Source organism: Magnolia sinica, chromosome 10 (assembly GCF_029962835.1).
Source record: "Magnolia sinica isolate HGM2019 chromosome 10, MsV1, whole genome shotgun sequence".
NCBI lineage: Eukaryota > Viridiplantae > Streptophyta > Magnoliopsida > Magnoliales > Magnoliaceae > Magnolia > Magnolia sinica.
In genome coordinates, this window is record NC_080582.1 from 47,202,124 (window position 1) to 47,228,667 (window position 26,544).

The 26,544-nt window shown below is 39.8% G+C and overlaps 1 protein-coding gene and 1 long non-coding RNA gene across 3 annotated transcripts; one reads left to right on the forward strand and one right to left on the reverse strand.

The window, feature by feature from the left end:
* Window positions 1-15: 15 nt before the first annotated feature.
* LOC131258363 (uncharacterized) lies at window positions 16-26,257 on the reverse strand. 2 transcript variants are annotated; one of them, XM_058259636.1, is made up of 4 exons: window positions 25,889-26,251; window positions 25,301-25,444; window positions 10,346-10,554; window positions 16-287 (listed from the first exon to the last, which is right to left on the reverse strand). In XM_058259636.1, the coding sequence occupies exons 1-4, from the start codon at window positions 26,134-26,136 to the stop codon at window positions 142-144; spliced, it is 747 nt and encodes a 248-aa protein (XP_058115619.1). In that variant the 5' UTR covers window positions 26,137-26,251; the 3' UTR covers window positions 16-141. The 2 variants fall into 2 exon arrangements, with proteins under 2 accessions (XP_058115619.1, XP_058115620.1); XM_058259637.1 differs by lacking the exon at window positions 25,301-25,444 and having other exon boundaries at window positions 25,889-26,257.
* Window positions 13,458-20,369, forward strand: LOC131258365 (uncharacterized). Its single transcript, XR_009178077.1, has 2 exons — window positions 13,458-14,112; window positions 19,552-20,369. It is a non-coding gene; the product is annotated as an uncharacterized LOC131258365 (long non-coding RNA).
* Window positions 26,258-26,544: the final 287 nt, after the last annotated feature.

Genomic DNA, 26,544 nt, shown 5'->3' on the forward strand with positions numbered 1-26,544 from the left:
TTTGGTCCCATCATAGAAAAAAAAAAAATTAATAACACATGTATATATATGAGAACATGGAAACCTTTCAATCACCAACTATAACTCACAAACACTGCAATACACCAAATTACTTGTTAGAAAAAGGAAAGAGGAAGATCTCTAATCACTAGAATAACCGTCCTCGTCTTCTTCATGCTCCGTCACAATCTTCTCTATAAACCTCTTCCGGACTCCTTCGATGAAAGAGCTCCCACTTTGGCCGTCATTAAGCACAGGATTTGATTCACAAAGTGCTAACGCAACACCTGGATTGAAAAGTTCCAAGGGTTACATATTTCAATCCCAGACTCAAATAAATATAGATTCCTAAGCCAGATGGAGAAATAAATTATATAAGCTACAGAAACCAAGAAAAAAGAAAATGCAGTTGCGCCTTTTCTTGCAAGTATACAAAAAAAAAAAAATCATTAAATAGAGAAATATATCAGGGGAGAGGGCACGAGTCTTCTATACAAGCAAAAGGTCAATGGACACCGATCGTGGCAAAAGCATCAGCCTAGAAATTTGCCTCCCTTTCCATGTGGGTTAAATGAAATGTTTAGCTTCACAGCAAAAATGGTGAATTTCATTTGAAATAAAAAGTGAGCATCAACGGCTCAAAATGACTTTTAAGAGCCAGACAACAATGCTCAAAAAAAGTCCTGTCCGCTATCCCTGGTTTGGAACAATTCTTCATAAAATAAGTATCCTTTGCTTGAGAGCAAGCAACTGTGACCTCGCTCCACTGGAAAAAAAAAACAAAAAAACAAAAAAACAAAAAACCAAAAAACCAAAAAATGATACTCCATAATTTCTTAAGGTTTGGCCAATTTCACTAGGTCTGGAATTCCCAATGGTGGTACCGTCGGATTAAGTTTCCACCCTTCCTCTTGTGGACATTTTCTGCAAGGAACAATTTCAGTCACAGAAACTTAAATAACACTGGCAGCCAATTGGACAAAAGGTACGGCATGATGGTACCTCGGAATTGACTAAGACTACTTTTAATTATTTCATTGAAGCTTTGATTGTCTCTCCTTCCACACCTCCCGACATGGCCATTTGGAGCATCCTCCAAAGGATCCTCTCATCATTTTTGAAAGGATTACTACCCCAACTCCTTGGAAAGTCATCGAGCTTTTTCCAGAAAACCAGTGTCACTTTTCTAAAGAGGTAATGATATCTTTATTAAAAAGGCACAAAGCAATACAGATTCAAAGATGATGAGAGATAATTTAGAACAACACAAACCCTAAACTTTTAAACTGCATTTAAATCCCTATTGCAATCTTCCTGCCCCAGAGCCCAATCGATAATAATCTGATCCTAACCTGCCAGAAGACATCCTCTCTCGATTCAGACAGATCGTGAAACACTATTATTTACCTTCTTCCAAATGGACCACAGAATTGCAAGCAAGGAAAGCTGTCGATTTGTTTTCTTTCTTCTACCTAGCCAAACTCCATGCCAGGCCATAAAGAAATCATGGGTGCAATTGTACCCTACCCAGGCAAACTCCAAATGAGCGGAACAAATTCCACCATATGGCAGTGGAGAATTCACAATGTAGGTATAGGTGGTCCACTGTCTCCTTGTACACATAGATAATATCCATCTGTTATGATCATGTTATTATGCCTCAAGTGATTGATAATCGACACCTTGTTCCTCCCAACCAGCCAACTGAAGGCAACAACTCTGGGAGGACCTGGATGCCGCCATTTGTGTTTCCTTGGAGCAATGTTAGGCCCAAAGGAAGCACACTCCAAAAAAACATAAAAGGATCTAACTATAAATCTTCCACTTTTTTTCAAGCCTCAACCACCACATCATTTTCCTCAGGATCTGGGACAACTTGGGATCCCCACACCAATAAACTAACAAAGTCGTTTGCATCCTTGTTATAGGCACTTTTGGAGGCCAGCACCCACACTTAACAAAGAAAGATGTGGTACTCGCTCACCATAATCTATTGCCAAGTGGCTCACTCGTTACATCTGTAACAACGCATCAAAAAGGGATGTGAAATGAGCCCAAGTTTTTCAAACCAATTAGCAATAGATGGAGAGATAACCAGTTTACAGATCCTTATTACACACGAAGCAAACACTAGGGAGTTGATACTCAAAATGCTGAAGATGGTCAATGGTGATGTGGGTGATTGCATGTATCCGCAGGGTTTAGTCTCACTTCAAAAAGAGGTGGGGACACCCTGTGTCTTCAAAAAAAAAAAAAGATGGTCAATGGTGAGGGTTTCATCCACCACGGCCATCCAAGTGAATGCCTCAATCCTTGTGGATGCCAAAGAGCTACAAAGTAGAGCACAAGGCGAAGAACTACCCTCTTTGAATAAAACTTCAAGGAAGAAGACCCTTTGGTTTTCCAAATTCTTAGCACATAATAAAGACATCGTAAAGTGCTGCCATCAGAATCTTCCACTTCAACATCTATAAGGTAAAATCTGCAAACCCACCCCCAACCAGTGTTTGAAATATCGGCATCGCGTTATGTATCATATCCTTGGGATACAGATACGTATCAGTTATCGCACAGGATATATCATTTCTATCATGTAATTTATCGCACTTTTTGGAAAAACACGAGGAAACATTGGGAAAATGGTTGAATTTTTCAATGAAACTTCAGGGATTGTTATAAATAAATAAATAAAGATCTTAATACACACTTTTATCATAACATCACAAAAAAGAAGTACACATAATAAGTTTCCTTTGTATAGGATCCTAAGTTATACGTTGTCTGACTGAACTAATGCAACTATATTCAAATTGAATGCATAACATTTAGAGTGCATGTGATGATCATTTCATCAAACACTCCTAAATACTTCAAAATTAGTCTCAATTGATAGCTGGTTGAAGGGAAATCTCCAAAAAATAAATATTTTAATAATTTTTTTATTTTTTTATCAATTTTCAATTAAAAATATTTTTTTATTTTCCAAATATTGACAAGGACTTAACAAATTAGTAGATCAGCCCTCATACATGCTTGATTTCATGTTTGGAGTGTAACATTGCAAGCAATTTAGGAGAAATTTGGAAAATTTTTGAATTTTTTCCAAAATTTTCCAAATCGGACGACCTACACTCAAATTTCGAAATTAGTCTCAAATACTCTTAAATACTTCGAAATTAGTCTCAATTGATAGCTGGTTGAAGGAAAAATTTGAAAAAAAACACATGGAGAACATGAAGAACCAATGGATATCGAAATCAAAGCTCCAACTCCATGATTTTTCATACAAAACATAAAAAAACAATGGATTTGTAACCATTTGACACTGATTTAACATAATTTCAACAGGAAAAAGAAAAAAGATCGGAAATTGAAAATGCTTACTGGATTGAACATGTCGGATATTGGCACTACTTGTGCGTTTCGTATCACAAAGGTGGGATACAAGATATATCGAGGGATATATAGGTTGATATTGTTGATATTTAAAACATTGTCAATATTCGAAATTTCGGTATTGCGCAATGTATTGCACCCTTGGGATATAGATACATATCGATTATTGCACAGGATACATCGTTTGGATCGGGTAATTTATCACGTTTTTTGGGAAACAAGGGGAAACATTGGAAAATTGGTTGAATTTTTCAATGAAACTTCAGGGATTGTAAAAAAAGACATTAAGACACTTTTAAATCATAACATTTCCAAAAAAAAAAAAAAGTGCAGATGATAGATTTCCTTCGCATAGGGTCCTAAGTTATGCACTGTCTGTCTGAACTAAGGCAACTATATTTAAATATAATGCATAACATTTACAAATGTCGAAAGAGGTGTATGAAATCACATCCAATTCATTCAAAAGCAGAAGATATAGTAGAAAGTAATATTTAGAGTGATAGGCATCCAAAGGTGGACCCAGATGAACGACTTCAAATTTTCAAACGGCTCAAATAGATAAATAATCACATACACATGCATATATGAACCTTCATGTGCATTTCTTAATGTCCTTTTCAGCCTTTAAATTCAGCCGGTTCACTTATCAGGTGGGCCCCACACTTGAAATCAATGGACAGACAGTGGTCTGATACAGTGTGAAAGTGCAACCTGTCTAATATGTGGCCCGCTTGAATTTATATCTTTCTCATTTTCGGGCGTGTGGCCTAAAATGATATGGAAAAATAGATGGACAATGTAGATAAAACAAATACATCATGGTGGCTCTCACAGAGCACCGTCCAACAGCCACCTCGCTACTGGCCGCAACAATAGGCAATCCACAGGACACGAATTTAGGCCACCATCCTACATTGGGATGCGACGTGGGGTCCACCGTGATGTTTGTGAGAAATCTACCCCGTTCAGCTGTTTTGAGAGCTCACTTTAGGACATGCGACCAAAAATGAAGCGGATCCAAAACTCAAGTGGGCTGCACGAGAGGAAACGGTGGGGATTTAGTGACCACCGTTGAAATATTCGTATGGCCACAGAAGTTTCGTATCAGGCTAAATTTTTTGTGCTTTCACTTTATCCCAGTGGGAATGACCTTATAAACGGTTTGGATGGCATATAAACATCAAGGTGGAGCCCAAGAACCTTTCAATGATAAGAAACTCTTTCCCCAATTTTCCCTCTCGTGCGGCCCACTTAAGTTTTGGATCCACCTCATTTTTGGTCCAATGTCTTAAAATGAGCTCTCAAAATAGATGAAAGAGGTGGATTTCTCACAAACATTATAGTGGGCCCCATTTAGCATCCCAATGTAGCAACTTCCTGCGAACGGCTTTCACAAGAAATGTACGTCTGACCTAGTGGGGGTAGTACCCAATCAGCGCATGACGAAATAGGGATTTAGGTGGGACCCTGACTGTAGCCCTACCATGATGTATATGTTGTATCCACACCGTTCATCCAGTTCTTTATGACCTTACCAACAAGTTGGATGGAATATCAACATTCCGGTGGATCCCATGAAGTTTTAATGGTGGGGATTCAATCACTATTGTTTCCTGTGTTACGGTACACCTAAGATTTAGATCTACTTCATTTTTAGGATCATACCCTAAAATGAGCTTGCAAAATGGGTGGACAGGGTGGATGTAAGGCACATACATCACAGTGGGCCCCACAGGGAACCACCGAGGATCAACTCATCTGGGCAGAACCAGTGATCTCGGCATCTAACCAAACCACGCAAATGGAGCAGCGATGTGGGTGGGACCCTGACTGTGGGCCCCACCATGATGTATGTGCTGTATCCACACCATCCATCCATTTGGAGAGATCATTTTAGGGCACGAGCCAAAGAATGAGGCTGATCTAAAGCTCAAGTGGACGCCACCACTGTGCAGTGATGGCCACCATTGAAACTTAAATCATTTCTAGGGGCCCACCATGATGTTTATTTGAGATCCAACATGTTCACAAGTTCAAACAAATATGAAAGGAGGGAAGCAGAAATATCAACTTGATCGAAAACTTCCGTGGCCCAAAAGAAGTTTTTAATAGTACGCGTTCGATCCCCATTGTTTTATGTGGTAGGGTCCACTTGAGCTTTGGATTTGCCTCATAACATGAAATGATATCTCCAAATGGATGGATGGAATGGATATACAATACATACATCAAGGTGGGGCCACCAAAAGGGCCGCACCGTCTTTTGTGCAGTCGGGTCACATCGAATCTAGTCTTCCTTAATGGGTGTGGATTAGGAGTTACCTAGGTAATAGCTTAGTGGGCGTTAACCTTACTATAGGGCCCGCCTTGATGATATTTTGTATATCTAATCTGTCCATTCGTTTTTCCAGCTCATTTTAGGTCGTGGCCCCAAACATTAAGCACATCCAAATCTCAAGTGGACCACATCACATGAAATAGTGATGATTGAATGCTCATCATTAAAAACTTCCCACAGCCCACCTGAGATTTGGATCTGCTTACATTTTGGGATAACGTCCTTAAATAATAGAAAAACAAAAAAAAACAAATGAAAGGCGTGGATATGAAACACATTCATTAAAATAGGCCGGATACGGTAATCTTAACAACCACTAAGTTGTTATCTGTGTAATAACTAATCTACTCCCTAACTTAAGAGACCGCGAGAGAATTTGACAGTCTTTCGACTCTCTTCTCCGTTAAAGACGGCTGAGAAACCGCAACGGCACAATCCATCCCAAATTCTCCCTAGAAATCACAAGATTATCAAAAATCTCTTGAAAATCTTTCTTTTGACAAATCCCAACCCAAATCCCCATCATCCTCGTCGGAATAGTTTCCTTCCCAAATATTATCTTTGAAGAAGGAAAAAAAAAAGGTTTTAGGAATTTTCTTACATGATCCGACAATGTCAACCGTGGCCCACCAAATTCAGACAAAAGCGACTCCCTCAGGAAGATCACAAAGGTAAGAGAATTTTTTTCTCTGATATCGCCGATATTGGCCGATATTTTGTGATATCTCGTGATATACCGCACAATACACAGGAGTTTATCAATTTTTCTTTTTTTTTTTCAAATTTCTAGGGTTTCATATCGCTGGACCACGATACCGATAATATCGGCCGATAGCATCAATATTGTGAACACTGAACCTCCCCTCATTACGGTACCTAAAACAATTCACACCATTAGATATTTTTACTTGCATTCACACTATCATCACACTATGATGAAAGGATACTATAAAAATCAAGCTTATGTAATCATTATGCAGGCTACATCATAAATAATAACAATAATAATAATAATAATAAATAATAACGCTTGGAATTGCCTTATTTTTTAGCCAAGACTATCTTACAATGGGTAAATTACATGTTGAACATGTATAACATTTGAGACAATACCAGGTCGCATTCATTATCCTATGAGTATACACACGACAATTCCAGAAATCCCAGGTCAAAATCCGGGTTGCCAAACACAATTTCTAAATTCTAGATTCTGAAAATCCATATTGCAAGATAATAGAAAATCCAGGGTTTTATATGCAGGATCTGAAAACTAGGGATTGAAATCCATGGGCCAAACAGACCCTAAGATAACACAGTTTACAAAATCCTCCATTATTGTTTATTTTAATCAAACCGAAGTAATTGTGAAAAGATGGAAGATAATGTTGTTCCTTTCAAAAAAAAAAAAATGCTGTCCCATTTCTTTTTTATAGGAAACAAGAATTTATTAACGAGAAGATATGCGACTATCCATTAAAGCAATGGATAATCATTTCCGATACAGAAAATTGGGTCAGGAGATGCCATAGCTAGCCATCCACAATGGAGCCACCTCTCTCTTCACTTGGCTAAAAGAAAAAAAAGGTTGACCCAATTTCTATTAATGATGAATTGGGTTAAAGTATTGACGCCAACCAGGAAAAGAAAGGCAGTCTAGACCTGATTTTTATTTTATTTTATTTATTTATTTTTTTTTGTACATGGATGACCCATCTAGATTTTGATAAGATTGCTAATAGAACCTGGACAGTGGAGATTCAAGGGTATGGGGTGTTTATCGAATTTAGAGTCATCCAAAAAAAAAAAGGAATGAAAAAAATGTCCTCGGAGAAATTGGAACTGCAGCAAGTTGTGAAAGATGACAATTGGGTTGCCAAATTCAAAGGTGAGTGGGAAGGCACCAAAAATGCGTTCCCAAGGACCCCATGAACAGAGAGTTGGCATAAGAAGTGCGTACAATGAGTATTAATTTCTCTAATACCTATATAGTAGTAGGGGGGAATTTTACTAGACAAATCAATTTCGGAGATTGTAAAACAATCTCTCAATACTTCAATTAGTACGCAAGAAGCCAGGAATGAGATTGAAAAAGTCAAGTTACAAAACGGTGAATGAACAGATAACCGAATTCATTGATGAAAAAGTTGAAGGTTCTTCAATGATCTTCCAGCTACACCAGTTGTAAGCAAGAGAGTTCTACCTTAAAGATTCTGTAAATGATCAAGATTGGGAAAACGAACTAGTAACAGATGAGGAAATTGAGAGACTGATAAAAAGAAGCTGAAACTAAAGCCCTTGAACTGATGTGTTAATCCAGCTTTCTATAAACATTGGAAGATTGCACGGAATATGTTTGTGAAGCAGTCAGAATCTCTTGAGCAAATTTAGAAATTAAGTGGAATCAAATCTACTTCCATTACGAAATTCCAAAGGGATTCACCAAATTCTATGTACATGTGTAAGCTTATCCAATTGTGTGCTTTCCTTATAAGCAAAAAATCAATCCGCAATCATAAAGGGCAGAAGCATTGAGATAGTGTTCTTTTTTTCTCTTGGTTTTTTTTTTTTTTTTTTTTTTTTTTTTTGAGAGAGAGAGAGAGAGAACTGAAATTTATTAAGACGCCCACCAAAAGGCGGGTACAGAATACAACCCGACTCTACAGCTCAAAAAAAAAAGAGGGACATTAAGATACTTCTTATTCATGAATTGCAACTTCCAGGGAAAATCTGGAGAGCCTATAGCATTGAGGTGGATATTAAAAAAGATAATAACTCCTTATTTTGTTTCTGATAAATAACAGAAAGTTCATCAGATAGAAGAATGGGAAGAACTAAGCATTAGGGTGTGAGATTTCAACCAAAAGTAATTCTCTCAGGACCCCTTTTGAAAGAGATTTGGCTACATCACCAGCCCTCCCAGTAAATAAGAAAGAGAAATTTCGAATATGCCAGAGGTGGCCTAATCTTATACAATTTCCTAGAGATTTCCCTTATGCTACTTGGAGCTACAAAACCTTTGAGCGTGACAAGGCTTTCCCAACAAGCTTCCATCCAAACTGTGCCTTGAAACACCAGATGGACTTGTCTCTTCCAAACACTTTTCGACTAACAATTATTGCTATTCGGTTAAAAGAAACCCACTCGAATCAAATGAGATTTCTAGAAACACAGATTAGGTGTGCAAATGATATTTGGAATCTCTCAAATTTTCAGTGCCGGTTAATGGTATTCCAGTGGGCTATTCCAAATTAATAAGAGGAAACAAGAACTTCACAATTGTAATTGTACCTTCAGCAGAATGGTTAATGAAACCACTAAAGAAGAGAGGATCTCCCACGAACAAGCAAGTCTGCATATCCCCTTTTCGCTTGCCAATCACCCGATGGCTTTAATCAGGTATTGGAGTGGTTAGACACTTAGAGACAAGAACAGAAACATTTATTTTTTTTGAATTCAGTGATTCAAATACAGTTAAACTTATGACGATTAAAATTGGGACTGAATTCTTTTTAGATCTCTTTGAGGTAACACTTATTGTTGAAGGAGAATCCACTGAGGCAATGGCATGGGAATAGGGTAAGGCATTACCGCCATGGTCATTAGCATTCGTTCTAAACAACATCAGCATCTGCTATCATATCTAGTTCCTTCAATCTGGTCCTGAGGGAATCCATCGCCATTGCAGACTCTCTGGCAAAGGAAGGAACCCATAGAGACTATTCTTTGTATAGGGGACTCTTATCCATTGCCTTGATGGATTGTATTTCTTTGTAACTAATGCTTTAATAAAACTTCAAGTTATTCACTAAAAAAATTACCTGATGATTTATACGGTTGTTGGCAGAGATAACTTTGGCCAAAAAAAAAAAAAAGGTGCTTCCTGATTTTGTTAAGGCTGTTGCTTACTTGGATGAACCAGGAGCTGGGGATCGCAACTACCAGGAAGAGCTTACTTTATGGATTTAATGTCGTCATGAAAGCCAATAGGTAAATCCAACGATTTCATGGCATTGCGCAGACCCCAGGCCAAATTAGCCCTTTGTAGCACCGTATAACAGATTTAGCAGGAAGGTAATTAATTAGCTTTTCTCAAGAAGTGCAAAAAAGGAAACCATGGTTCTTGTTCTGATTATAGAAGATGTAACGATGAGAACCAGTGTATCTATTACTGTTAAAAGTGGAATCCTGGTAACTGCAATATACTGGATCAGTGGAATTGCAAAACTATACATAGGATTCAAGTTAAGAAATCAAGTGGATGAAACAACCAAGACGCTACGTGGATGAAACTCAACACCAACAGTATGGTTGGAGCTAGCAGTGCAAGTAGGGAAAGAAAATTTTATGATATTATTCATTTACATTAAGCAAAGTCATCATTAATAATAGAAAAGGTGGGGGAAAATAAAAAGAAGAAGTGAACACCCCAGTTATGCACACTAGTAGTAGTTGGAGCATATTCCATATCAAAACTTGCAAAGTCCGGGTTTAAAGTAGCCAAATGAGATTAATTAAAAACCTGAGCAATAAGAGCTGAAAACAATTATACATTTTGTAAAACTGTTATGATCAGAATGTTGGAATAGTGTAAGCTTGATAGACAAATACCTTCAGGAGTGCATTTTTGGGAGCCAAAATGATGCAAACCAACATAAGTTGCTTTGACAGCACTGTTATTGTACACCAAGAGAGTTGGAAGATTACGGTCCGGGTAGTTTGGAATGCATTCGGTAGAGATAATTTTAACGAATTTTGTTGCAGGGTATCTAGTCGCCAGTTCTTCCAGACAACTCGAAAGTATCTTGCATTCTGGTATTCTGTGATAAGATTGCAAATTTGCAACATCAATCAATGAAAAAAATGCGCATTCACAGATAAAATTATACATAAGGACAACTGTTGGGTAAAGATGGGATCAAACATATCACTTGAACATCGTGGCCGTCATGTCCAAATTGCGAAGGCACGACAAATCCCTCATGGTATTTGTGGACCCATGTCTGTCTCTATTTGCATTTGCATATGCACGCATATTCAAGTTCTTGAAAAACAAATCAAATACTAGAATCATAATCACCGCAAATCAAATTGAACCCCAAATTGAAATATTATTTTAAAATTTGTATAATTAATTAAAATCAAAATGTGAAGAAAATGATAAGATATGGTGAAATTAATGATAATTTACTGTCCCACATCAAAATCTAGTTCAGTACTACAAAAAAACATCAGACTACGTAATCACACATTGGACAGAAGTCTCTGTTACTAGTTAACCCCCAAGCTAGTCAATTTCATTTCCTTCAGACCAATAAGATAAACATAACTTTGAAACTAGCAGTAGTCATACAGTCTGTGCAATTTTCTTTTTTAAAAAAGATGGACAAAACATCTTCCAATACGAATGAACCGAATGAACCATAGAATCTGAATAGTAATTCAAAGAATTCTCAACCACACTCCATGAAATGTATTTCAACCAGATTGTATACTCTATGTATGTATCAAGCACCAGGATCATACGCATATGTAGAGATGTTACAATTGGGCCAGTGTGATCATTCTACAAACTATTTAACCACAATTCAGGATCAAGGGGAAGCTGCTATTCACATATCCACACGTCTATGCATTAACAACTCAGCCTGGTAGTGATGCACTGACTAGTCCCAACCTTACATATGTCATTGATGTCAGGCAGGCAGCCAATCATTGAACTAATGTCAAAGAACATGAAAGCAGACGGAAATTGCCGGGAGAAGGCTATGATGATGACTACTCATCGTCAGCAACATCTGAACCTTTCTCCCAGCAATTTTGAGCCAGTTTTTGAATGTCAGATAGGCTTTTACCTGGGCTTTGGAACTGGCCATGGTAAAGGCTCAAATTGACAAAAAGACGTATGCCAACACAATCCCGCTCAGTACTAACCCCCAACCCAGCTAACCAGGTGATGCAGGACAATTAACCACTTGCTCTAAAAGCTCGAACTGTTACAGTATGGCGAATTAATCCCCTTATCTCATAGCCCAGGCCCCACATCTCATTGGTTAGGACCTCGGCCGAACCCCCTTCGTGGGCCCCAAATCACATGGGTCGTCCACCCCGAGTGTGTCCCCGCATCCCACGGGCTACCCCACTCAAGCCCGGTGTGAAATGCGCATTACTCACCCCTGGTAAGGAGTCTCGAACACGAGACCTCCCCCGTGGGCCCCAAATCGCATGGGTCACCCACCCCGAGTGTGCCCCTGCATCCAACAGGCGACCCCACTCGAGCCCAGTGTGAAAATGCCCCTGCATTAATCACCCGCGGTGAGGAGTCTCGAACATGAGACCTCCCACTCTGATACCAATTTGATGCAGGACAATTAACCACTTGCTCTAAAAGCTCGAACTATTAGAGTGTGGCGAATTAATCCCCTTATCTCATAACCCAGGCCCCACATCTCATGGGGTAGGACCTCGGCCGAACCCCCTTCGTGGGCCCCAAATCACATGGGTCGTCCACCCCGAGTGTGTCCCCGCATCCCACGGGCTACCCCACTCGAGCCCGGTGTGAAATGCGCATTACTCACCCCTGGTAAGGAGTCTCGAACACGAGACCTCCCCCGTGGGCCCCAAATCGCATGGGTCACCCACCCCGAGTGTGCCCCTGCATCCAACAGGCGACCCCACTCGAGCCTAGTGTGAAAATGCCCCTGCATTACCAGGCAAGTAAACAGAGGAGGGTCATGAAAGCAGCCAAAATCATAGGATGCAATTAGATGGTAAAAGATCTAGATAACAAGCTAAGATCAACAGCCCATGGACAAAGATAAGTATCATGAAGATGTATGGTGTAGAGTCATTTCCATGGATTATTGTCACCTGACACTTGGAAAACCATGGACACGACATCAAAAGGCCATTCATAATGAGAAAAGTAATACATATAGATTCATGAAGAATGAAAGAAAATTCATGATGAAGCCAATAACCAAAGAGCTTTGGTCATCTTCCAAATCTTCAAAAGAGGAAAAGAAAGAACATGCGACAGAGCAAAAAAGAAAGCAGATGATGCAACCGAGTCAAACATACCAGCAATCAAAGATCAAGCACATTCAAGGGTTGTGTTCAAAGTGGATCTAGACCATCAAACCATCTAGATTGACGATTTGAACCACTTGAGGGTCTAAATAACCCAAAATTGGGTAGAGACAAGGCATCGGGTCTTGACGGCTTTCCTATGGACTTTCTTCCAGATTTCTTGGAAGAGGTGAAAGCGGATGTGATGAACTTTATGAAGGAACTCCATGAAAGGGGTCGGCTATAGGCAGGGCTTGGGGCCACATTCATTGTCATTCTTTCAAAGGTGATGGGTGCAAACAATTTGAAGGATTTCCATTCAATTAGTCTCATTAGAGGACCCTACAAAATTTTAGCAAAGACCTTGGCGACTAGATTCCAAAGGGTGCTAGCAAGTGTCATCTCATAAAGCCAAAGCGCCTTTATTAAAGGAAGACATTTGATTGATAGTGCACTCATAGCCCATGGGTGTGGATTCTTAACACAAGCAAAGGCGTAGTTTACATGCTGGACCTCAACAATGCCTACAGTCACATTGATTGGGACTTCTGAGACTACCTGATGGGTTGTTTAGGTTGCAACTTAAAATAGCAAGGATGGATCCCGGAATGGCTAGACTCGGCTTCTTACTGATGCAGGAAATTTAAAAATGATATGCAAGATCTCAGACTTTAGATCATACTAATTCAGAAACAATGACATAAAAATTCAACATCCCACATGAAAGTCCAAACCATTAATTAAGGGGAATTTGCACGAGTCCAGGCTTACACATGATAGGGTTGGATCAATAAAATTTATGAACTAAACGATGCTCAAAGATAAGCAGTAATCATCCAGACATGCATAGCAATCAGTCCCTAAACCAATGGATTTACCAATTTCAATTCAAGGAACCCTAGGGTGAGAAAAGGGGCAAACAAATTAATGATAATGCAATCTAGGGTTAGAGTTTATGAAAAACTGGTATGAGAGGGTAAAATAAGAAGAAAACCCAAACCGGAAGACAGTTCCCACGCGCGGACAGCAACAATGGCCCAGATGCACATGCGTGAGATCACGGCTGCACGTATGTGGGGCCCGCTATTCAGAAAAAGGCCACCTTGGCCCTGATTGGCCAGGGATGGACTCCAAAACCCCCAAATCTCAGCTCGATCTGATGCACGGTTTGTGCGTGGTGCTCCGCCGAAATTTCAACCCTCCTGCAGGGCCAGATTCTGGAATCTGCTGTAGAGAGAAAAACGGCCGCAACTATTGATGAATTTGCAGATGGAATGCTTGTAGGAGAAGAGAAATATGGATGGAAGAAGGTGGGGGCGAATCGAGATAGATGTGGCTTTGCACTACGATAGTTAACCCTTCGAAGAAGGGAGGGCTTCACACCCAATTAGGCTTCAACCCAGAGAGTAGGAAAACGCATAATTTTTATTAATCTTCAATGAATTAAAAGAACTACAAGGGGTACCTATTTATAGGAAAACCCTATACCCTAAAACTCACGCCATGTGCGCAACCTATTCCTTGGTGATGAAGTAAACTAAAATAAAAAACCAAACAAAAAAATCTAAAGCGTAAGCAAAACCTAAAATATGAAATCAATCCGACTAGTAGACTACGATCATGAGATCCCATGGTGGGCTTTTCTTGATTGTTGGGCCCACTCTTTTGAATCAAAATTTCTTTTCCTAACTAGGAAGCCCTCCCTGGACGTCATCATCGATCCATATCGATGGTGGGGTCCTTCTTCTGGCGTACGTGCGTAGGGGGCGGAGTGCATGCGCGTGTGCGCGTGATGTCCCCATCAATTCTCCCCGACTGCGAATATTTCGCCACTGACGAAATAAAACTCCTAAACTACTCCAGGATGTCAGAATCAAGTCTCTGAAGCTCCTCCTTAGTGAGCCACGTGTTGTCTGAAGCCGGGCGTGACTTCCATTTAACCAGGTACTTCTGAAACCCGCCGTCTGACGTTGAAACTATCTGATGGTCCAGGATATCCTCTATTTCCTCTCTGGGTGTGTGAAGGTTAGGTATGGGGGCAGAGGCTAGGAAGAAAGGTCAGAAGAGTAGGTATGGGAGGTAGAGGTTGGGAAAATGGGTCCGGACGGGTAGGTATGGGAGGTAGAAGATGGGAAAATAGGTCGAGACGAGTAAGTATGAGACGTAGAAGCTGGAAAAATGGGTCGGGAAGGGTAGGTTGAGGATGAGAAGAAAGGTCGGGAAGAGTAGGTATGGGAGCTAAAGGCTAGGAAAATAGGTCGGGAAGGGGCCATGGTTTAAGGGATAAATATGGGGAATCATGATGGGTGGGCGAAGCGCTGGACAAAGTATCAGTGGTCCCCTGAAAAGTAACTAGATCCTCCACATCGATTGTGAAACTAATTCCCATGGAAGGTGGAAGACCTACCTCATACACATTGAAACTGTTTCGTTTTATAATTTTGAAGGGTCTAACGCTACGCGCGTGTAACTTACGAACGGCTCCCGGAGGGTACCGCTCGGGCCTGATGCGGACCATCACAGAGTCCCCAATATTGAATTCTTTGAAACGTTTATGCTGGTTTGCAGAAAATTTGTAATGTTCATTACTGGTAGTGATCTTCTACCTAATTTCTTGATGCCACGAATGAATGTGATGCGTAAAAGACTCTGCAGGCTCTGACACCCTATGGGAGAGTGACATAGGGACAAGATCAATAGGTTTCCCAGGTTTATAAACAGTAACGACTTCATAAGGACTGAGACCTGTGAATCTATCGACAGAACTATTATACGCAAACTCGGCTGTAGGTATTACGGTATCCCATGTTCTGGTGTGCTCCATATCCCTCCTAGGGGGAGACTCATCCCGCAGATCATCAGGAAAGACATCACGTAACTCATCCATTACCGGAATGGCCTCAGTGGATAACTCCACACTAGCCTTTGGTGCACTCTCTCTAGCCACAAGGCCGCACATGTTGTACCCCTCAAAATAGTGGTCTTGATGTCCCTAATGGGGTGGGTGCAGGAGTGCACGCCCATAATTGATTCATTGACCAACTCCATTCATTGGTCTATCCTCCAGGCCACTTGCCTGAGATTAGACATCTACCCCAATGGTGGGGTTTGTCCTGTCGATGGTATTTAGTCGGGTAATGCGCACATCAAGTTGTTCAAAGCATTGGTCCATTTCCAAGCGCTTATTCAAAGACTCAATCTGCTGGGATAGCTTGTTTAGTGACTCTAGCAGCTGTTCCATGTTTAGTGTAGGGTGCAAACCGAAATTCAGCAATATAGTTGTCAAAATATAAGATTTTTTTAAAAAAAGAAATAACCTAGTTTCTAAAAACAAATTAGGAAAGTTTCTAAAAAAGCAACCTAGTTTCTAAAAACGAAAAAAGGAAAGTTTCTAAAAAAGCAAGCTAGTTTCTAAAAACAAAAAAAAATGAATTTTTCTAAAAACAAATTAGGAAAGTTTCTATAAAATAAAATAAAAAAAAATTTAAAAAAAAAAAAAAAAAACAACCTAGTTTCTAAAAAAAGAGAACGGAAAGTTTCTAAAAATAGAAAGTAAGTTAGTTTCTAAAAAAGAAAAAGGAAAGTAAACTAGTTTCTAAAAAGAAAAAGGAAAGGAAATTAGCTTCTAAAAACAGATTACGAAAGTTTTTTAAAATTTAGTTTCTAAAAACAGAAAAGGAAAGTTTCTAAACCTAGAAATAGAAGGCTAAGTTATTTTCTAAAATAATTCAAATAAGGGGATAACAGAAAATTTCAGCAGCTAATGTTCGGGTTTATGGACCTCTAAACAGTCATATATGATGAGAATTGATGCGTAATGGACATAAACAACTAAACCCTAAACATGTAATCCATTCCCCTATAAGAACCCTAAGCTTTGATACTCAGGGTGTCCCAAATCGGTTACGTATCGGCCGTAACGGTAACGACCGACACCGTTACGCGATACGAGGTCGAAACGAGCACCCCCCCGGATTTTGTGACCGTAACGGGCCATAACGGCCGTTATGTCTCGTAATGGCTGTTACGGGCTAAAGAAAAAGGGGAAAAAGAAATAAACGTACCTTTTTTCTTTCCTTTTTATTTTCTTTTTTCTTTCTTTTCTTCTTCTTCTTCCTCTTCCTCTGGACTGCTGCAGCTGCGGCTGCGGCCTTCTTCTTCTTCCCTCTCTCTCTCTCTCTCTCCCTCTTCTTTCCCTCTTTTTTCATTTGGCGTTGGAAAAAAAATCGGAAGCAGATTTGCTGGTGTACCACACACCAGCTATGTAGCTGCTGCAGGTACGTGTCATGCTAAGACGAGCGCTGACACTCCTCGAGCTCCAAGTTTTACGAATGGTTCAAAGGAAATCAAAGTTACATGGGCTTCACAGTGATGTATTTATTATATCGACACCGTTCATCTATTTTTAGAGATCATTTTAAAGCATTACTCAAAAAATGAATCATATCCAAAGATCGTCTAGATCACACCAAAAATAACAACGAAGATAATGATTTTCACTTTAAACAATTCGTAGGGCCCACCGTAACGTTTATTTTCCATCCAATCTGTTTGTAAGGTCAAAAAGACCTGAATGAAGAGGAAAAACAAATTTCATATTGATCCAAAACTTCTGTGATCCCAAAAAGGGTTTCAACGGTAGACGTTCAATCCCCCACCGCTTTTTGCAATGTGGTCCACTTGATAATTAGATCTATATTATTTTTCACGTCAATCCTTAAGTCGAGCTCGTCAAATGAATGGACGGTTTAGATATAACACATACCTCAAGATCAGACCCACAGGAATTGCTGACGTTAAATGAATGGACTGGTTACGCGGCACGCTTTTAACGGACAAGTTAATAAATGGTACACGTGCCACATGGGCCCCACCATGATGTATGTATTTTATCCATGCCATCCATCCATTTTGCCACATCATTTTAGGTCATGATCCAAAAAATTAGTAAGATCCAAATCTCAGGTGGACCACAGCATAGGAAATAGTGGTTATAGAATGCTCACCATTAAAAATTTCTTAGGGTCCACTGTAATGTTTATTTTCCATCTAACCTGTTAATAGGGTCACACTGACGTGGATGAAGGGAAAACACACATGTCAGCTTGATCTAAAACTTTTGTAGCCCCCAATAAATTTTTAATGGTGGACGTTTAATTATTGTTGTTTCTTATGGTGCGGTCCACCTAAGCTTTGGATCTGCCTCATTTTAAGGCTCATGCCCTAAAATTATTTGGCAAAATGGATGGACAGTGTGGATATAACACATTCATAACGGGTGGGGCCCAAAAAACTTTGACACTCGTGTGCTACACTTCACAATCTGAGTCCCACCTAATTCGGGCCCTTAAAAAATTACACACAAGACATGTATTAACTTAAAATTTACCAATTAAATTATGGACTGTAATTGCTAACTCACAATGCCAAAATCAATTTGTTTGAATAGTTTTAATTGTTAATTTATGGACGCTTATTTTTTAAAATAGGGCCTTTTGATTTTTTTCATGATTCACTATCCAATAAATGTCCACCAATTCATAAGTGGGATAATGCCAATAAATTGCATGAATTTGAGGCTGATTTGTGGCATGGATTGGTCATCCAAGTCAGCCCCAAAATGGCAACGCCATCTACCTGAATTTAATTTCATTTTTTTAAAGAACTATTGGGAGAAATGATATCAAATTGTTAAGTATATAAATTAGATATTTAGAAAATTAAATATATGAATTTTGTAGTCAAATTCAGGTTATCTGGTTCATAAATTCATCAGACAGTCCGATACGACTTCTCACCAAAGAGTGGACCGTTACACTACCATAAACTTGTTCCAATTTATAAATGAATGCATATTTGGAACGCTTAGAATATTCTGGATTTAATCCATATTTTTTCATTTTTTTTAGCAAAAAAAAATTGCACCGTTACGGGCCGTTACACCCCCGTATCATCGTTACACCCCTGTATCCGTATCGGTATCAGAGGAAACCGTTACGCCAACCGATACCAATACAGGATACCTTGCTGATAACAAATTTGATGTAGGACATGAAATTTAAAGATGATATGCAAGATCTCAGGCTTTAGATCATACTAATTCAGAAACAATAACATAAAAACTCCACATCCCACATGAAAGTCCAAACCATTAATTAAGGGGAATCTGCACGGGTCCAGGCTTACACATGATAGGGCTGGATCAATAAAATTTATGAACCAAACGATGCTCAAATATAAGCAGTAATCATCCAGACATGCACAGCAATTAGTCCCTAATCCAAGGGATTCACCAATTTCAATTCAAGGAATCCTAGGGTGAGAAAATGGGCAAACAAATTAAGGATAATGCAATCTAGGGTGAGAAAAGGGGCAAACAAATCCGGTTCAGGTTTATGAAAAACTGGTATGAGAGGGTAAAATAAGAAGAAAACCCGAACTGGAAGACAGTTCCCACACGCGGACAGCAACAATGGCCCAGACGCACGTACGTGTGATCACGGCCGCACGTGTACGGGGCCCACTGTTCAGAAAAAGGCCACCTTGGCCCTGGTCGGCCAGGGATGGACTCCAAAACCCCCCAAATCTCAGCTCGATCCGATGCACTGTTTGTGCGTGGTGCTCCACCAAAGTTTCAGCCCTCCTGCAGGGACAGATTCTGGAAATCTGCTGTAGAGAGAAAAACGGCTGCAACTATTGATGGATTTGCAGATGGAATGCTTGTAGGAGAAGAGAAATATGGATGAAAGGTAGGGGCGAATCGAGATATATGTGGCTTCGCACCACGGTAGTTAACCCTTCGAAGAAGGGAGGGCTTCACACCCAATTAGGCTTCACAACTCAGAGAGTAGGAAAACGCAGAATTTTTATTAATCATCAATGAATCAAAAGAACTACAAGGGGTGCCTATTTATAAGAAAACTCTATACCCCAAAACTCGGGCCATGTGCGCAACCTATTACTTGGCGATGAAGTAAACTAAAATAAAAACCAAACAAAAATATCTAAAGCATTCATGATGTTCTAAATAATAACAATAAGCAAAACCTAAAATATGAAATCAATCCGACTAGTGGGCTACGATCATGAGATCCCATGGTGGGCTTTTCTTGATTGTCGGGCCCACTCTTTTGAATCAAAACTTCGTCTCCTAACTAGGAGGCCCTCCCTGGATGTCATCATCGATCCAAATCAACGGTGGGGTCCTTCTTCTGGCGTACGTGTGTTGGGGGCGGTGTGCGTGCGCTTGTGCGCGTGATGTCCCCATCACTTACTCTTTGTTGGTACATAGATCGCCCAAAGGCTTCTTCAAAGGCACGTGCGGAATTCAACAAGGGGACCCACTTTCTCAATCCTCTTCATGTAGTGGCTGAGGTGCTTTGAAGGATGTTGGAAAAGAGACAGAAACAAGGTATTCAAAATCGGTTACATATTGGCTGTAACGGCTGATACATAACGGTCAACCGTTACGCAATATGGCCCCAAAACGGGGCACCTCCATTTTTTGGGTTTGTAATGGCCATTACGGTACCGTAACAATTGTTACAGGCCATAACCTTAAAGAAAATGGGGAAAAAAAAAAAAACCTTTTTTTCTTTCTTTTCTTCGTCTTCTTCTTCTTGGGCTGCTGTAGATGCTGCGGTTGCGGAGTTGCTGCAGTTGCGGTGTTGCTGCAGTTGCCGCACTGCTACGGCTACGGCGGCAGTAGTTGTTGCTGCCCTTCTTCTTCTTTCTTCCCATTCCTCTCTCTCTCTCTCTCTCTCTCTCTCTCTCTCTCTTCTTTTCGGTTTCCCTCTCTTCTTTTCATTTTCGGTCTTGGAAAAAACAAATGGACTGACAGCCACGCTCTCTTTTCTTTTCGGTTTCCCTCTCTTCTTTTCATTTTCGGTCTTGGAAAAAACAAATGGACTGACAGCCACGCACTTCAAATTTTTTTTGATGCTCTGCGGTGCACGCAGCACAATGCATTTGCACTGTTTTGTTACATGGGGCCCACCTTGATTTATGTGTAGTACATCCATGCCATTCATCAATTTTTCAAGTTCATTTTAGGGCACAATCATGGTGTGCTGTAAAGGCCGTTATGGGGCCGTAAAGGCCGTTGGTAAAGGTAACGGTGGCAACCGTTACACGTTATGGGGTCATAACGGCCGTAAAAACCGTTATGAAAAAAATGACCCATAATTGCCGTTAACGGCACGTTACATATACTATAAAGGCCATAATGGCCCCGTAATGGTCTATTACGGGACATATACAGGTTTTTCATACTTTTTAATCGACTGACAGCCACACACTTCAATTTTCTTTTTAAATGCTATACGGTGCACGAAGCACTGTTTTGTTACATGGGGCCCACATTGATTTATGTGTAGTATATCCATGCCGTCCATCAATTTTTCAGGTTCATTTTAGGGCACGATCCTTAAAATGAAGGGATCCAGATCTCAATTGGACCACACAGTTAGGATTGAATGCCCACTGTTAAAATCTTCCTAGGGCCCACTATAATGTTTATTTTCCATTGAACCTGTTGATAAGGTCACATAGACCTTGACCTTGATGAAGGGAGAACACAAATAACATCTTGATCCAAAAAAAGAAATGTCTTAAGAAATTTTTAATAGTGGGAATTAAATCCTTATTTTGTGGTTCACCTAAGATTTGGATCAGCCTCATTTTTTGGACCGTGCCCTAAAATAGGTTGGCAAAAAGGATGGACCACATGGATATACAACAAATGCATTGAGATGGGCCCCACTTTTAAAGGGATACTAACCAATAGTCCACCGAAGATTTAGATCTACCTGAATTTTTGGACTATGCCTTAAAATGAGTTGGCAAAACAGATTGATGGCGTGGATATACAAATACATCGAGGTGGCCCGCCTGGCCCACTAGTGGTCCACCTGAGATCTGGATTTACCTTATTTTTTTCCAATGCCCTTAAATGAGTTGCCAAAACAGAAGGATGACATGGATATATAATACATAATCGAGTGGACCCCAGTACATGGCCCTAAAAATTTATACATGAGGTATATATCAACTCAAAATTAACCAATTAAATTTTGGACCATTGTTGCTAAGTCGCAATCCCAAAATTAAATAACTCCTACAATTTTCACCATTAGTTTGCAGACACTTGTTTTTTGAAATAGGATCATTTGATATTTTTCATTTTTCATTATCCAATAAATGTCCACCAATCCATTAGTGGGATACATGCCAATAGATTGCATTAATTTGAGGCTAGTTTGGGGCATCAAATGGTCCCCAAATCAGCCCCAAATCAACAACACTATTTACCTCAATTTAATTTTATTTTATTTTTGGGGGAAAATGATAGCAAATTGTTAGGTATATGAATTACATAATAGGATAAAAAAGTCGCTAAACTCTATATTTTGAAATGAAATATATGTGAGTCACGAAGTATGCAATGCACTAGCACTATAAATAAAAGGAAAACTTGAAAATATAAAATGTTTTGGTATTACATTCATTATAGTAAATTTATACAGATATTATATAGTTAGAAAACTAAATATAAAAGGTTTGCAGTTAATTCCAGGTTGTCATGTTCATAAATTCATCATACAGCTCGATATAGCATTCTCACCAAAGATTGGACCGTTACACCACATAAACATGTTCAAAATTATAAATGAATGCATATTTGGAATATTTAGAATATTCCGGATTTAATGAATATTTTTCCAGATTTTTCTGATAAAAAAAAAATCAACTGTTAGTTTGTTACACACCCCATATCGGCCGTTACGGCCCCGTATTGGCCGATATGGGGCATATCCGTATCGGTAACGGTGGGGACCGTTACGCCCACCGTTTCGGCAATGGAACACCTTACCAGAAAGTAAATCTTACCAACAGCTTTAAGGTAAAGAATGAAAGTTATCCAATCTCCCACCTCCAATTTGTTGACGTCACCATGCTCTTCTATGATGCCAATACAAGCATGGTGGACAATTTATAAATAAATAAATAAATTTAAAATAAAAATAATAAAATAATAAAAATAAAAATAAAAATAAAATAAGTAAGAAGAAGATGAAGAAGAAGAAGATTATCGAATGCTTTGAGGTAGTATCCAACCTGAAGGTCAATATCGCCAAAAGTGAGCTACTGCGTATCAGAATATCCAAGGAAGAGGTTGGAAGTATGGTGACAATTTTTTGGGCGTAAACCGAGATCCTCTCATTCGACATCCTTGGCCTTCGCTTCTATATTGGGAAGCCAGCAAAGCATTTATGGGGCATGGTGATAAAAAGGATGGAAGGAAGCTGACTAGTTGGAAGAGATGCTATTTGTTGCTTTGGGGTCGGTTAACACTGATGAAAGCAACAATGTCAAACATGTCAATCTGCTTCATGTCCTTCTTCAAATGCCCCAAATCTATGATGCATAGATTGGAAAGGTTGAGGTGCGATTTCCTTTGGAAAGGAATAGAAGATAAGGAGAAATTCCACTTGCTTAGGTGGGAGGAAGTATGTAGGTCATATAAGGAGGGAGGGGCCAACATTTGGAATTTGGAGATGGTTAAACGAGCTTTAATGGGAGAGTGGCTCTAGAAATTTGGGGCGGAAAAAGAAGCATTGTGGAGAAAAGTCGTTAAAGAAAAATACGGTTGCCAAGGAGGAGGATGGTGGACCCAAAACTCATCTTTATGCAGGGCTTCATCCATTTGGAAGTCAATTGTGGCCTTAAAGAACAACTTTTGTGATGGAACCATATTTGTGGTTGGCAATGGTGACAATGTGCAGTTTCAGGAGGATATTTGAATAGGAGACAAAGCAATTAAGGAAATCTTTCCGAGATTGGCAAATCTAACAACAGAGAAAAACATGACCATATCCCGATGCTTTTTCGCGGTTGGCAATGTGATTATTGGGACACCCCCATGCCTAAAGAATCTTGTAGAAAAGGAAATGGAGGACTATATGAAGCTCCAGGGCCTCCTTCAAAGATGCTCACCAAACATGGCAAAGTAGGATAGAATGGAGTGGAAGGAGGAAAATTTGGGCTGCTTCTCGGTTCACTCATTTTATCACATTATTGCAGCCTTGAGCATGGGATGAGAGGCGTGATTTACGTCTTTTGTTTGGCTTACGGAGCTCCCCCAAAAGTGGCAACGTTTGCTTGTCTAGTGCGAAGGAAAAGGGTGTTGATTGTTGAGAATCTACAAAAAGAAAGATCAATGGTGTTGCCCAACATTTGCATGATGAGCAATGCTATGAAGATGCGGAAACAGTAGATCATCTCTTCCTTCATTGCAGTTATGCCCAGAAGATGTGGCTACATTTATGAGCAAATAAAACATCCAATGGGCAATGATGAAGTCAACTAGGGATTTCTTTTTAGCTTGGCATGGGGTTGAACTCAAAGAAAATAGGAGGGCATGCTAGAAATTAGTGTTACTGACTGGCCTTTAGACGTTGTGGAGTGAGAGGAATGGGAGATGCTTCCGAAATACACACATGTTGGTTAACGAGGCATTGCCAGGCCTCAAGTGGTGAAATGGACTGCCCATATTTTGATGCTGGAATATTATAATTTTCTTTTATTTAAGGCTAGTTTTGTTTTGGTTTCTTGCTTTGGTGATTCCTCGCTTGCTTAATAAAATGGCCCTTAATTTTCAAATAATAATAATAATAATAATCCAATGAAAGATCAACAGTCCAATGGGTATTCTAGATCATACCATCATCTATTTATTAGTTGTTAGAGTTAGAATTATTCTATGACTTGTTCAATAAATTTACTTTAGTATTTATATCACTTATTTTGTGGGTCATTTTTCAAGTGTCAAAGGATGAATGATTGACATAAAATTGGCCAAGTTTGAAAGCTTATCAAGTCCAAGGAACCCACTCTTGCGACTCTGATCCGTTTGAATGAATTATGGCCAATTTACATAAAACCTATGGTGTTGTGTGAAATAGATGGATAGGATTGCAGTAATGGAAAGTTTGGAGTACACACACGCACACATATAAAGACTCTTTCTTGAGTTATGATAGTTATTTAAACAAAACTATTTTTATTGTGTTAGAGCATGAGATTCTTCACTTTTGGAATGTATTGGCTATGATAGAAGAAAAGGGGGCAATAATTACTAGCATAGTGGCTGGTAAGTTTTAGGATATCAATCCACAATCCTTTATCTTTTTTTTGTTGCATGTGAAGAGGTTTTGTGGTTTTTTGTTATTCAAGAAAAAGGTATGCATCCAAATTGGAATTCTCCTTATTTTATTTGGTTTCGTAAGTCGTGGAAGGCACCCAAGTTGAAGCACACATCTACCACCATTGGACCAAAAGTTGAAAAGAACATGCTTAACCAGTCAGCTGCAAGCAATGGCAGGGGAGCCCACCATATATGTCTCCCAAACACAACACACATGTACACTGTATATGTAAAGGAAAGGGAAATTAAGAGGAGAAAAAAAAAGAACACAAATCTCACGGAATCGTAATTACCCTTCCTTGTGGAGAAAAACAACAACCCAAACATCCGGCGGTGCCTGCGAAACCTCCCTAACGAAATCTGCTCCTGCAATGGGCACCATTGATCCAAATTTCGAAACACGAACAGCTTCTCTCATCTCAGCCAATCTTTTCTTCCTTCACCAAAATAAAAGTAATAATACTAAATTACCTTTCAAAAAATAGAAAACACTAAACACGAGATCCACCCTCGGTGATCAGAACCATTCGTTAGGTGGACTCATCACGTATGTCCATTGCTGCAGAACTTACACCAATCCAATGATTCTGGCCGTCAGTTAAAAGGATTCCCACTCAAACGAACTGAACCACAACAACCGTCGGCCTTCTCCATTCCAACCGTCCGCTTGAGGGGCCACTGGCGGGACACAAAAGATTATCTAATCAGGGGGGGAATTTTCCTCATGGGCTACACATGGTGGGTCCATACTATGAACGGTTCAGATCAGAAAAAGGAGTGCCTTAGAAGTAGAATTTCGTGTGGGCCTACAGGCCACCAAAATAACTTTCCCCTTCTGCTGTAATCAAAGGCAAGAGATCTTCGATGTTAAAGAGTAATACCTGTACTCTTCGAGGAATCGGTCATCGTCAAGATCGCGATCATCTTCGAGATCCTCGAGCTCTTCCTCTGTCTTGTCATCGATCCAGGCCTTGTCTTTGGATTTGGAAGAATCATCCTGAGAAGGAGAGAAAGGCGGAGGTTTGAATGGGGCGGGCTTTGGAGGGAGATTCCCAAGCTTTCTTTGGATGTCATCCCATTGGGTGCTCGTGCCCTCGACATCCTTGTATACGAAATGGTAGTCCGCCATTACTGCGGGTTAAGATCTTCGGAGAACCCGCGACTGGGGTTTCGAATGGGAATGGAAACAGGATAAGCTCGGAAAGGACGTTCTGGCACCAGAGAAGAGTTCGTTTGCTAAGAAAAAATAAAAAAAAACATCTGGGGGTCGTTTGGATGCATGTAAAGTCCTTTTTTTTTGGGGGGGGGGGGGGGAGCCGCGCGCGTAAAGGGATAAAAGGTAACGGGAGCCTGTTTGATTTTTCGGCTCAACTGCAATTACCATTTACATGGGTAATAATTATTTACCTACGTAATTACCGCATCTTTTTCAGTTCAGATGTGACAACTTACCTTTTTAATACTTAAATTAAGAATTTTTTAAAATCAATTTGGGCCCATCTTGATGTATGTGACTTATCCACACCGATCATTTGTT

Coding starts and splice junctions, on each gene's coding strand:
- LOC131258363 (XM_058259636.1), bottom strand. CDS start 26,136: ATGGCGGACTACCATTTCGTATACAAGGATGTCGAGGGCACGAGCACC. Junction 25,445..25,888: donor CGATTCCTCGAAGAGTACAG/GTATTACTCTTT, acceptor ATTTTGGTGAAG/GAAGAAAAGATTGGCTGAGA. Junction 10,555..25,300: donor GTTTTTCTCCACAAGGAAGG/GTAATTACGATT, acceptor ATCTTATCACAG/AATACCAGAATGCAAGATAC.